Genomic DNA, 14,254 nt, shown 5'->3' with positions numbered 1-14,254 from the left:
GTTTTCATTTTTGCCTCTCAGTACGTTTGCAGGTTTAAATAGTTATGTGAATGATCAAATTTACCCTAAAAATATACATTTTCTAAAATGCAATTTATAAAATGTTTACTCATTTTTACTTCTAAAATTGTAAAAAAAAAAAAAAAAAAAAAATACTCATTGTTTTTAGCATTAGAGACTATGCCATTGTCAAGAATGCCTAAACAAACAGAAAGACCATTTAAATAAATAAATTATATATATATATATATATATATATATATATATATATATTATAAAAGCCTTTTTGAACCACTAGTTTTCATTTTTGTCTTTCAGCCTGTTATACAGTTTTAAATAGTTGTATAAATGATCAAATTTGCCATAAAATATTTTCTATTTTCTAGACATTTTCTAAAATGTAATCCTCTCATTTTAGCTAATTTGTTAAAGAATATATAAATGCCACATTGTTTTTGCACTGGTGCCGTTGTCATGAATATCTAAGTAAAGCATATTTTTTTTCTGAAATTGTTTAAAAAGAAATAATATAGTTTTGAAATAAAGTTTTCAAATTTGAGCCTTTTTGAATAACTCATTACCGCCTTAGGCCTTTCAGCATGATATCTGGTTTGAAAAAGATACATAAATTATTAAATTTGTCCTAAAAAATGTTTTCTAAAATGTATCCCTCATATGTATTATTTTTTTATGATGATGTACACTGTTAATCTTTTTTTTTTTTTTTTTTTTTTTTTTTTAAAAACTTGTTTGCAAATTGTGCATTAATTGCAAATTATTTGTTGTTATTTGATGTGCAAAGTGAGTTTATATTGATTTATTTTCTGTTACTCAATACTTTAATATTTTTTTTTCATGTTAACAGTCTGAAATGACCCAAGAGTCACAGGGCTAAGGCAGTAATTCTGTGTTTTTTTGTAGCCCGGATAGTGAAAAGCAAGCAGTGGTGTGAGATGTCCCCATGTACAGAGGGTGAGATCTGCGGCCTACTCTTCAATCGCTCTGGATGGACCTGCACCAAAGGCGGTGGCCGCATTAAAACCGTCACGGTGAGTCACATTCTCAATATCTGAAACATTTAATTTATTCATTTAGTTCACGCAGTGTTGCATCACTTACAACACCTGTGTTTCAGCTCATTGGATAACAAGTTCTAATGACTTACATTACCGGACATTAATGCTTAGCGGATCATTAGTTAATGTGCATTCATATAGATACTCCAGAAACATCATTAGACCTTCTAAATATTCATATATATATTTGTATTTTAATGTATTGTACATCAGCAGCTGATCTGTTTAGCAGTATATAATGTCTGCTCATTATGCATTAATGAATGTTATTATGCAAGGGTTAATGTAGAGTCAGTCTATCATTATCACGGAATAAACCCTGACGGGGTGATCAGGACCACGAGGCAGTGTGTACAGGGTGTTATATCACCCTGAACGGGTTTGTTTTGTGATAATTACCATCTGACTGTACCGTATTTTATGTAAATGGACATTTGAATTGTAATTATTTTATTATGTGAGAAGAAAGACACCTCCGAGTGATGTGAGAGACATAAAGCTAACGCGTAAAATTGGTTGCCTGGGACAACAGTCAGTTAGAGTATAATGTAAAATATTTGATAGCAGAATGCAGCAACTGACCAAACAGAGTTAAGCATTTCAGGGAGCAGTGTACTAAAAAGTAGTACTACTTTTTGGCCCAGGTTATTTTCACTAATTCCAACCATCATTGCTCAGATATTTTATTGGAATATGATAGAATATGACTTACAGTATATTTACACTTTGTATGAATACCATCTATAACGGTTTGCTTGTAGTGTAAATAAGATTCGATGTTGGTGCAAACAGTATTTACAGCTCTTTACACTTCCTGTAAATAGCATATACCATCTGTTGATAATTTTGAGGTCATGCAGCAACTTTTTTTTTTTTTTTTTTTTCTGAAAAAATTAGTCTCTAACTCATTTTTACTCGTTTTTGTTAAAGAATATATTAATACCACATAGGGTTGCAAAGGAAACTTTCCATGGAATCTTTGTCCGGGGAATTTTGGAAATATTCCAATTTGGAAATTGTGAAATTTGGGGAAATTTAGAGAAGCTGTATCATAAACAAATATGGAGGGAATTCCCCCTTAGGTGACTACTAGGGCGACTGTGTGGGAGAGGGTCATTTTTAGACTGTTTTTTAATTATTATCATCTCACATAAATGTTTGCTCAGTCAGTGTATTTGTTTTTACAATGGTATAATTTAGCTGCACAGTAGCTTACACACAGCACAAGGAAGTTTTAAACACATATATATATATATATATATATATATATATATATATATATATTTACATGAACACTAACCATAATGGACATTTTGATATTTTGTGTGTGGGATTCAAGAATTGATCTGTGCATGTTATAGAGGAATGCACAGTGGATGTAGGGTGTGTGGCCTTAACAGGCCTGCAGTAAGGAGTGTGCTGTGTGCATGTGACTGAGCAATGTGTAGGGTAGAAATTCAACTAAAATTGCATTAAATCTGGTTGTTTTAACCAAGATTATGCTGGAAGTTTTTCTTCTTAGCTATATTTACATTCCCAGTTTGCAGTTTTGCAAATTCCCAGTTTATTCCCAATAATTCCTGTTAATTCCTGTATATTCACGTTAATTCCCATATATTCCAGTTAATTCCCATGGAAAGTTTCCCGTCTTAAAAATTCCGGGAATTTTGCAACCCTAATACCACATAATTTTTTAGCACTGGGGAGTATTTGTCAACAGAGCACATTTTCAGGGTTTTTTTTTTTTTGTTTTGTTTTGTTTTTTGTTTTTTTTGGATGCATTAAAATGATTTAAAAATGACAGTAAAGATTAAAAAAAAAATCATATAAATGCTGTTCTTTTGCATTTTCTATTGATGAAAGAATCCTGAAAAAATAAATCATGGTTTCCACAAATGTAATAAGAAACACAATTGTTAATGTTGATAATAATAAATGTTTCTTGAGCAGCAAATCAGCAAACAGTTTTCTGAAGGATCGTGTGACACTGAAGACTGAAATCATGGTTGCTGAAAATTCAGTTTTGCATCATTGGAATAAATTACATATTAAAATCTATTCCAAAAAAAATGTATAGTGTAATAATATTTCACAATAATTATATTTTTATGGTATTTTTGATCAGATAAATGCAGTGTTTGTCTCCTAAAACTAGGTCGACGATTATCGGCCTGTCCAATATGAAGCATTTATATGGTTATTGTATCTGTCATTTACCGATAAAATAATTTCAGCTTTGCATCACAGGATGAATTAAGTTTTACAATATATTCAAATAAAAAACTAATTTTAAATTATGATATTTCACAATAAATGTGTTTTTATTGTATTCTTGATAAAGTGTAATGTAGCGTTGGTCTCCTAAAACTAGGGGTTGACTGATTATCGCCACCGATATTAAGCAGTTTTAAGGTTATCGATATCTGGCATTTTCAACACCGAATTGCAGATAACATAACTTAAAGCATTTAAAGAAAGTTTTGACAGAGTCCTTGTTATTCTTAATTTTGACATTAATTAAAATTTTTACCAGAGCATATATATATCGATTCAGAATATCGGTTATTGGTCTATTTGACCTGTAATAATCGGTATCGGCCCTGAAAAACACATATCGTTGCCCCCTACCTAAAACACTAAAAAACATATTACTAACCCCAAAAACAGCCAGTTACCACGTATTTCAGAATAAAATCAGTTGAGTCAGTTGTCATAGTTTGAATTCGTGCATTCAGCATGAATCAGAATTTAGATTCAAATTGGAGCGCAGTGTCACAAAAGTGTAGGCAACGAAATCACCTTTTTTTTAAAATTTCATCCTGACAGGCTTCTACCAGTGTGAGTGGCTGTACAGGAGATGCATTGAGCTCTGTGATGTGATCCGTTGTTTGTAATGCGTTGCCTACATCACAGGCGTAAGTGCTGAGCTCAGGGGGTGTTTGAGCCATGCTGACCCTGCAGGCTCCTGCCCCATAATGTCTTGAGTCATTCTGTTTTTTTGAGTTGCTTTGCACAAAATGACAAAGAGCAATTATGCTGAATTAGAGTGTGTTTTTAGAAAGAAAAAGCGATATGGAAGAAACGAGGCTGCATATTAAACGAGCACGGCTCTGCTCGGGTTAGAGGGGTTATGCCATTCAGCCAGAGTAGCTGAAATCATTCATGTGTTACAGAGGGCTTGAGTGTTCATGGCTTTGTGCATATTTATGACTTAATTTGCAACGTTCGCATGCATGCCTTTGCTTTTTTTGTGTTTTATGTCTTTTTGTTGTGTTTACTGTGATTCATCAGTGCACATCAGGGTTATTATAGCTATCTAAAGCCATAAAAAATCAAAAACATTTTTATCAAATAAAATACATTCCAACTTTTATTCAACTAGTTGCCAAGACAGCATTCTCCATTTTAATATAGTTTATCTTGATGTACAAAAATAACAATTAAATAAATTAAAAATTAAATAATTTTAAAATAAAATAAGACAATATATACATATTAAAAGAAAAAAAAATGATTTTAAAAAATGAACAAAATACTAATCCTGTCTCTCATTTTTTTCTTATTTCACTTTTTACCATATAAAATGTGTTGCAAATGGCATTTCAAATTGGCTTTAAGGTTATCTTTATATGTTTTTTTCTCAGGTATCATCTTTCTTTGCTTCCCTCTTTATCTCTCTTTCTGTGGGCAATTTTCAAATTGCATTTTTGCACATTTGAAGGGCACTGTGGAAAGAAGACTGCCCTTCCACAAGACCGTTAGAGAAGCGTACATGCAATGGAAGTTTAGTCATTTACCATCCTAAATTGCGCAATTAATTTTAAAGGAATAAGTTCACCCAATTAAGAAAATTAGCTGAAAATGTTCTTATCGTCAGGCCATCCAAGACGTAGATGAGTTTGTTTCTTCATCAGAACAGATTTGGAGAAATTTAGCATGACGCTACTTGCTCACCAATGGATGTGAATGGGTGCCGTCAGAATGAGAGTCCAAACAGCTGATAAAAGCATCACAATAATCCACAAGCAACCCACACCACTCCAGTCGAACAGTTAACATCTTGTGAAACAAAAAGCTACTTGTTTGTAATCTATCTATCACCTGTTGTTATCTCACATCAAAATCCACCAGCATGTATGTTTAGAACAGTTTTGGACTGATTTTGCTTGTAAACAGTGCTTCAACTGTGCATATTTCCCTCTTGATTCAGATTAAATGACTTTTTCACTGGAGAAAGCAATATTATGTATAGAGAACTTGTATTTTAGTCTTATTTTACCTAGGACTCTAATGCACTCAAGGCATTTTCTTTTCTTTGTGTGTCTTTCTGTATATTTTATGTTCATTTAATCAAGGACCACATGAGTAGTAAATATTTTACACAAAAGTTTGATTTTCTGTAGCAATCTTAACTACAAGTATCATTTCTGCTGCTATGTTATCAAGGTTACATTCGTGTTCATAGTGAGTGGCAGTGACATATACGTTGTTTTTCAGTATTCACACTTACAATACTTACTTGAAGTGCTCTGCCCTTGGAAATGAGTCGGCCATAGTGATGCTCACTTTTCCTCCCTCTTTCTTACCATCCTTATTGTGTGTCTGTCTGGTTGTGTAGGCATGTGTGTGTGTGTCTAATCTGTGTGTGCGTGTGTCTGTGCCCGCAGCCTTGTGTCTCTCAGCCTGGGGCAGCTGCCGCAGATTTCATGCCCCTGTTTCCTGCACCATATAATCTAGTCTGACAGCGGAGAGGAGTTTGCATGGGAGTTGTTTACTTATATGAGCAAGTATTAAGTTGAACTGTGTCTGTGTGTATGTACAGATGTTTACTTCTGTGTGTGATTATGAATAAGTGTCCATTTGCGTGTGATTGCGTTTTGTGTGTGTTTGTGTGAGAGAGAGAGAGAGTGTGTGTGTGTGTGTGTGTGTGTGTGTGTGTGTGTGTGTATCCTTTCAAAATGCCTCTTTTCACAATGGACTGAATGCTACTGTGTTACAGTGTCAGCAGAGGCAGTTTTCGGCAGATTTGTGACAGCCATTCTTGGGTAGAGAAGGATATAGATATGCTTCTGGAAAAGTGTTATGGCGGTTATTGTGAGGTCTAGCAGGAAATTAGGTAGATTGTATGATTACCAAGTGAAGGAGGTGGTTTATAAATCAGTGGATGTGGAATAAAGAGAGCTGTGCTTCCTAACAAAACAGTGAAAGAGGAAATTTAGATGCAGTTGCTGACCTATATGGGTTTTTCAATGGCTGATGGTGATCTAGAAAGCAGGGCAGTCGGTGTAATGCTCATATATTTATAATACGTTTTAACCCTTTACAGCCTACAGTATCACATTTGATAAATTAATTTATAAGGCTTCTAAATTAACAAAACCTGTTGTACACAGTCTACTACGGTATATGTCTTCTGTCATCTTATGGATAGTTTGTGCTCCTTTAGTAAGTAAAAGGCCATTCTAGACATGTACTACACGTTTCTTTTTTGCTGTAAAATCTATGATTTATTAGAAATTAGAAACTAAATGCCAGAATAACCTTTATATTAGTAATATTTCAAGATGAGCAGTCACTCAGGTTGACTTGATTATCCATACATCATCTTTTAGAAAAAAAACATGTTAAAATGAATTAAATATTATACATCAGGCTTTTGAAGCTTTCATTGGGCTTTTTTATTTTTAGTTATCATTGTATTGCATTGCATTATATGTTTTACAGGACAACAAAAGCACAATACACAGTTTTGGTCATAAAACTAGAGAAGAATATTAGAATAGAAGCGTAGAATATTATTAGGCATTATATATAGTGACAACCTGTCTTGGGCATGTTACTTTAAAAAAGTAATTAGTTATAGTAACTAGTTACTTCTTACAAATAGTAACTGAGTTAGTAATTAAGTTACATCATTAAAAAAAGTAACTAATTACCAGGGAAAGTAACTATTGTGTTACTTTTTTTTTAAAAAAATGTTCAAATATGTCAAATAACTTGGATGTCCCCAATATGTTGAATAAATAAAAAGGACACTACATAAATTATTATTATAAAGCATTGTACACTAATTTACACTATTTTAATGTTGCTTTGGGACAATGTGAGAGACACCTATCAAATTATTAAATTATTGTAAATTTTATCAACCGGAAACCTTGGCAATAGAATTGCCATTGGCAAGTAAATTTTTGATAATTTAGCATTAAACTTTAGTAATTAAAACTTTAGTAATTAGAATAACTTTATAAATGCATATTTGCCATATTGACTTAACTTAGGACTGGTGGTGGTGCTTAAGAGATTGTTTGTCATTTTTAGTGTTTCTATAAAGAAAAGAAAAAACTAAAAATAATACTGAGAAGATAAAAACTACTATGAATTCTACTACTAATAACAATATAACACACACTAAGGATTAATGAGCTGCTGGGTTCTTGAATATTAATCACGTTGTCTGTGTTCGCTCGAACTGATTTGCTGAAATCAAAACAGGAACGATAATAGGTGAGCGCCAGCCAATGAGATTGCCTACTACCGGAGAAACTGGCAGTTCTTAAAAGCTGAAGAATTCCAAAGGAACTCCGTTATTTTGACAGGAAAATGCAACAAAGAATATTGTTTACATGTAGCGCATCAATTCTGCATGATATAAAAGACTCTCGCTCTGTATCTTTCTTTGCGTGTGTGTGAGACAAAGCGACAGCTAGTCGCCTTCACACTCGAGTTTACAGTTCATCAAATACAGGTATGCTGCGCATTCATTCAGATGAACTGACATAATTAAATTATAAAAATATTATAATAAATTATAGTACTTTTAGTGTCAGTAACGGTAACGGCGTTGTAACAGGGGAGAAAGTAATTTGTTTGATTACTCGTTACTTAAAAAAAAAAACGCTGTTAGTAATGCGCATTTATAACGCTGTTATTCCCATCACTGGTGACAACAGATATTTATATGCATTTTATGTTAATAGTCTACTATACAGTTCCAAAATCTCATGCATTTACAAGTTTAATCTTCATTTTTGGCCGTATATATATTTTTGCTCAGTTTGAGTCTCTGAATAAGGTGTTTTCTACCATATCATACTATAAAGGCATGATGTACCCAATATGACTCAAAACATAAAACACAGATGCAAATTGTTAATAGTCAACTGATTATTATTTGATATATCAGGCCTTGGATGGTTAATGATGGCAAATTAAATATACAGAATTTTTTTTTTACCCAGAATACACAAAACAATCTTCAGTAGTGTGGTCAGGACCCTCTCAGGGGTCATGTAGTTTATTTTGTGCTAAAGACCAGCTGACTGTAGTTTATTTCACTTATTACATGCCTGTTTACCAAATAAATAAAGGGACATGAAATATCGATTTGAGTTTTATTATTTTATTATGTGAGAAGAAAAAGACCACAGAGTGCTTTGAGAAAAATGAAACTAGCACAGCTGTGTAGGAAATTGGTTGCTTGTAATATCTGGAGAAGGCTTTCCATTAGCATTGCCATTCATCTCAATGGCAGCTGTGCAGCTAAAATACAAGTCTGTTTCAGGGTTTCAAGAGCTTTCCAAAAAGTAAAACTGGTAAACAACTATATTAAAATGTAATATTATCAATATACTGTGTGTGTATACGTATATATATATGTGTATATATATATGTGTATATATATATATATATATATATATATATATATATATATACTGTGTTGTTGGCGAAAGTTTTTTTTTTTTTTTTTAGTCTGAATACATAAATAATTTTGAATTTCGTTTTTAAATATACAGCTTAGTGTTCATTATACAAAAATGTCTGGCAATATTTGTGACCCAGGACCACAAAACCAGTCTTAAGTAGCACGGGTATATTTGTAGCATTAGCCAAAAATACATTGTACAGGGCAAAATTACAGATTTTTATTTTAGGCCAAAAATCAGTATGATATTAAGTAAAGATCATGTTCCATAAAGATATTTTGTAAATTTCCTACCGTAACTTAATTTTTGATTAGTAATATGCATCTCTGTAAACTTCATTTGGACAACTTTTAAGGTGATTTTTTTTCCCTTTTATTATTATTATTACTATTATTATTATTATTATTATTATTTATTTATTTATTTATTTATTCATTTATTTTTATTATTTTTTTTGCACCCTCAGATTACAGATTTTCAAATAGTTGTATCTCACACAAATATTATCCTATCCTAACAAACCATACATCAATGGAAAGCTTATTTATTCAGCCTTCAGACGATGTCTAAAGCTGCATTTCCAAAAATTAAACCTCATGACTGGTTTTGTGGTCCAGGGTCACATTTTGTTATGATTGACCAATCAGAATTAAATATTGAAAACATTTTATGACTATTCTTTTATAGCAATTGTTAAACCAGGCAACATTTGCGTGTATGTCACAGATTGCAGTGGGACTGTGCATGTTGCAATTTGTAACAACGCTACATTGCATTTGTGTAACAGAATTGCCGTATTCATGCAAATGTGACTGAACAGCAGATGCATCATGGAGTGGTGAAACCACAGCAACAGACGGACCAGAAAGCACAGAGTGCAGTGTTTCGTAGGCTCGAATCCAAAAAATGTGTGCAAACGGAGTGTGTTTGTCTTTATATGTGCGTTCACATGCTTCGCACCTGCAGCTTTCCTATATTCAGCCCTCCCAGCGTGCAGGGGATTCAGACAGAGCCAGGTTCTGACCCGCTAATGGAGTTAGCATATGCAGCACGCTGAATCCCTGCCAGGCATTAATACAGATCACTCATGAGGGCCCCTAAACACGCTGGCCATTTGTCTTCACTAGTGAACTGCTGAAAGGTTCAAATTTGCCATAGTCTCGAGAGCCCACTGCTTTGGCATGTCATGCGCTGTGGAGATATTCACGGAGATGGATATGAATAGGACACAAAGAGAACGAGAGCGCGAATGCCTAGCGAAGCTGGGGAAAAGGGCTTGAGAGTGGGTGGGCCGCTTGCGAACTCTGTCCGGTTACAAACCACTGAGTCATGCTGTCATGTCATTTATAGTGCCTGTGAAAACATAATGCTCTCGCAGGAACCAGGAAGTTCCCGAAGAGTCATTAGAGGGCCTTAACGGATGTTTTCTCAACATGTGGTCAGCTTTTATTTAGCTTCTCTGCATGAGTGTGGATTTGGTTAAAGATAACATGCAATTAAAATTAAACCTGTTTACTTAATTAAAGGGATATTTTCATATGCTTTAGATTTTTAATGTTTGTTCCTGGTTTTATTTTATTACAAAAAAGGATAAAATAGTTGTTTTTTAATCTAAATAACATCCACTTCCTCTGTCATCACATTTCTGACAAAAAGCCAATAGCTATTTGGATTCTGATTTGAATTGACACCACAGGAAGTTAAATTTGACAACAAGAGAAATTTCTGAATTGCAATTTAAAGAACTTCAACACAACTAATAAGCAACTTGTGTTTTAAAAACATAAAATATTATTTAATGTTTATTATTGAAATTAAATTCATTTATTTATGAATTTATTACATTTTAGATATATAAACTACAGTAAAACAATTCAAACAATGCTTTTTCCACCAAATATGTGACTGTAGACGACAAAACCAGTTTAAAGTTAGCAAGGGTATATTTTGTAGCAATAGCCAAAAATACATTGTATGGGTCAAAATTATCGATTTTTCTATCTATGCCAAAAATCATTAGGATATTAAGTAAAGATCATGTTCTATGAAGATATTTTGTGAATTTCCTACTGTGAATGCATCAAAACTTAATTTTTGATTAGTAATATGCATTGCTAAGAACTTCATTTGGAAAACTTTAAAGGTGATTTTCTCAGTATTTAGATTTTTGCACCCTCAGATTCTAAATTTTCAAATAGTTGTATCTCGGCCAAATATTGTCCTATTCTAACAACACATCAATGGAAAACTTACTTATTCAGATGGTGTATAAATCTCAATTTCAAAAAACTGACCCTTATGGCTGATTTTGTGGTCCAGTGTCACATGTTATGAATTTCTTTGATTTTCAGCTCATTTTAATCTACTTACATTTCAGTTCAAATTGCAATTCTGCATTCTATTTGGTACCTCAAATTCAAAAATTCAAATAAAATTCAAATTCAGTAATTTAACTGGAGTTTAAAAGCCATTCCCAATTCAGTTTTCAATGTAGCACGACCCTGATATGCAAACAGCCTTGTTAAAATCGCATGGTTTCTTAAAATGGTATTTTTGGTTTCTCAGCTGGTAGATATATAGCGTAAACCTTAATGCTAGAAAGTTTTGTCTTGCTGCTGTTGCCTTAGGCTAGTTCACTGAGGCATTATTTTCCTGTTCTTTCATCTTCTTTATTTTTCCAGTTTCTGTACTTTAAAACAAATTGTATTATTATAAGCTATACAATTATATTGAAAGAAATATATTTTAGTCAAGCACCAAAAAGGAACTGAATTCCCCTCGAAATGCAAACCCGTGCTTCTCTGTGTTTTTTTTTTTTTTTTTTCGTTTTGACGGCGTGTCTTTCTCTGTCTTAATCTCTGCCTCCACTGGGTAATAGCATTGCTCTGTCACTGCACAGTCATCATTACCCAGAGAAAGGATGAAGTATAGAGGGAGGGAAAGAGACGTATAGAGGGAGGGAAGGAGCGACGGAGCGGTACAAAGGAATGAGGCGATTGTTTTCTGCCAGCCGTTGTATTCGGCGAAGGGGCCGTCTCGGTGAGATCGGCTGCGACAGGGTCAGAGCAAACACGGCGTCTCATCCACGAGCCATCTCCCCCCGCTCCGCCTGCTCGCTTTCCGCTCACGTCCGCCTCCGTTTGCTCACGCCTGCACTGTTAGAGGCCACTAAATATCTGACACACTGGAGAATTGGCAATCCTTTGAGAGTCTGTACCCTTTTCAACCTCTCCCCTCTTCTTTTTATTGAATACATTTATGGAGCGGAGCGCGTGGCGCAGCGGGTCGCCTGATTTGATTCTGCTTCGCCTCATCCGTGGGGAGGAGGGCATCCAAATTCAGCTCCGTGGGTCCTCAAAGGGGCCTGTGTGACACAGCGGTGTGTGCCTTTATTCATAATTGAGAGAAATACATTAGTCGAGTGCCAGCGTGGGGTGTTTTTTGTAATTGAAGTGGCAAGGTGTTAGCAAAAAAGAAAACACCCTTACTCTCGGCGGAGTGATGCTTGGAAATCTATCTAACTTGTTATCTGCCGTTGCAGGCTGTGATTTTATAAAGCCTAGCGCGGATGCGTTTTTATTTGTTTCTTATGATATCATTATATTCACAAATCGAATTTTTCATTGTTAGCGTGATTGTTTTGCATTCGGCCCTTGTGATGAAAGGCTAATTTAGTTGTTTTTTTTGTTAGTGTTTTATTTTTGCACCTGTTCAGTTGTGCGTAATCACTGAATAATTAACTGAAAGCTCATGATTCTTTGTCAACAAACCTCAAACAGCAATTCAAAAGAGTTTTACAAAGCAAACTGATGAGAAACTATACTTTTTCCTTTTCATTTTTTCTCAAGTTGCAGTACTTGTTTGAGTTGACGTAGCTATACAGTTCTTGAAAATTAAATCTCCTTAAAGGTCCACTTCTAAACCAAAGATTTACTTCTAAACTTCTAAATCAAACATATAATGTACTCACCCCCTTGTCATCCAAGATGTTCATGTCTTTCTTTCCTCAGTCGTAAAGAAATTATGTTTTTTGAGAAAAACATTTCTGCATTTTTCTCCATATAATGGACTGATATGGTGCCCTGAGTTTGGAACTTCCAAAATGCAGTTTAAATGAGGTTGTAAACGATCCCAGCCAAGGAAGAAGGGTCTTATCTAGCGAAACGATTGGTTATTTTCATTAAAAAAATACTATTTAAATACGTTTTAATCTCAAACGCTCATCTTGCCTCGAACGATCTCTCCCTGAACTCTGTGTATTCTGTGTATTTCAAAATCATCCTACATTGCTGCTGAAGTACCGACCCAGTCTTTGCAAAGTGAACATGCAAAGAAGACCAAACACCCTTAACAAAAAGGTAAAACAGCGATATAGGATGATTTTGAAGTTGAGGGAGAACATGAGATGGGATTTTTTCGACATACCCTAACTGTCACGAACCAGAAACAAAAACAGTCCAGGCAGAGTAAAACAAGACAAGTGTTTGGCATTTAAAATTATATAAATTGTATTAAATTTCATTAAAATAATCGATCGTTACGCTAGATAAGACCCTTCTTTCTCGGCTGGGATCGTTTACAACCACATTTGGGATCGTTTGACGGAAGTTCAGAATCCGGGCACCATATCAGTACCATTATATGGAGAAAAATGCTGAAATGTTTTCCTCAAAAAACATAATTTCTTTCCGACTGAAGAAAGAAAGACATAAACATCTTGGATAACAAGATTATTAAACAACATTATTTGCACATGTTCGTTTTGGAAGTAAACTAATCCTTTAAAAGAGTCCCTAAGTATTAAGACTTAAATTGCGTAATATAACATGATGTCTCTTACTGAAATATGTAATGGAAAACCTATTAAAGATTTATGCTATGTAAAAAAATCCACATCGTTTTATACATACCCCAATTTGGACTATAGGGGGTGCCATTATTTCGATGATGTAAAATGGTTGCACTCAGTGCGCTACTGACACTGCCTGTTGCTATTTTCACCCCAGCACAGCACAGAAAATACCGGTACGATGACCACAGCTACTGAAGAGCTTGCAGGTAGATGTAAGCATAGGCTTAAATCAAATGCCGTACTGATTTTCCCCACAAGGAGTCTAAACACCCCCGGATAACGAGTGAAATCCGCGCTGAAAACTACCTGCCAGGATGGCATCTAGCATTTCTTGTCTCTGCCATTTGTAAGCTCTTTTCGGTATCTGTGGTCTATTAAAAGCCTCAAAGGCATCTGAAGTGGAGAGAACAAAGACACAGGTCTTTAGGAAGTTTAATTCATCCACAGGCATCTTCCCATTATTTTCTCACCTTCTTATTGCAAGGAAAAGCAGTGAAGACTAACATCGCTTCACTTGTTGCCCTTTGACTGAAAATTACAATGTAATGCCGCACAATGTGGCATCATATCAGTATTTTATTTTCCAAGTTGTGTTGTGGTAAAAATAGCACTAGGTAGCG

General features: G+C 34.3%; 1 protein-coding gene across 2 annotated transcripts in view; it reads left to right on the top strand.

Moving 5' to 3' along the window:
• tafa5l (TAFA chemokine like family member 5, like) overlaps positions 1–14,254 on the top strand; it is a 73,518-nt gene that overhangs the window by 36,211 nt on the left and 23,053 nt on the right. For both annotated transcript variants that reach the window (XM_051117835.1, XM_051117834.1), the window contains one exon: positions 922–1,049. In XM_051117835.1, the coding sequence (XP_050973792.1) occupies positions 922–1,049 (128 nt within the window). The remainder of the gene's footprint in view (positions 1–921; positions 1,050–14,254) is intronic.

This window comes from Labeo rohita, chromosome 8 (assembly GCF_022985175.1).
Source record: "Labeo rohita strain BAU-BD-2019 chromosome 8, IGBB_LRoh.1.0, whole genome shotgun sequence".
In the NCBI taxonomy this organism is placed as follows: domain Eukaryota; kingdom Metazoa; phylum Chordata; class Actinopteri; order Cypriniformes; family Cyprinidae; genus Labeo; species Labeo rohita.
This window is presented reverse-complemented; position numbering and strand designations above follow the sequence as displayed.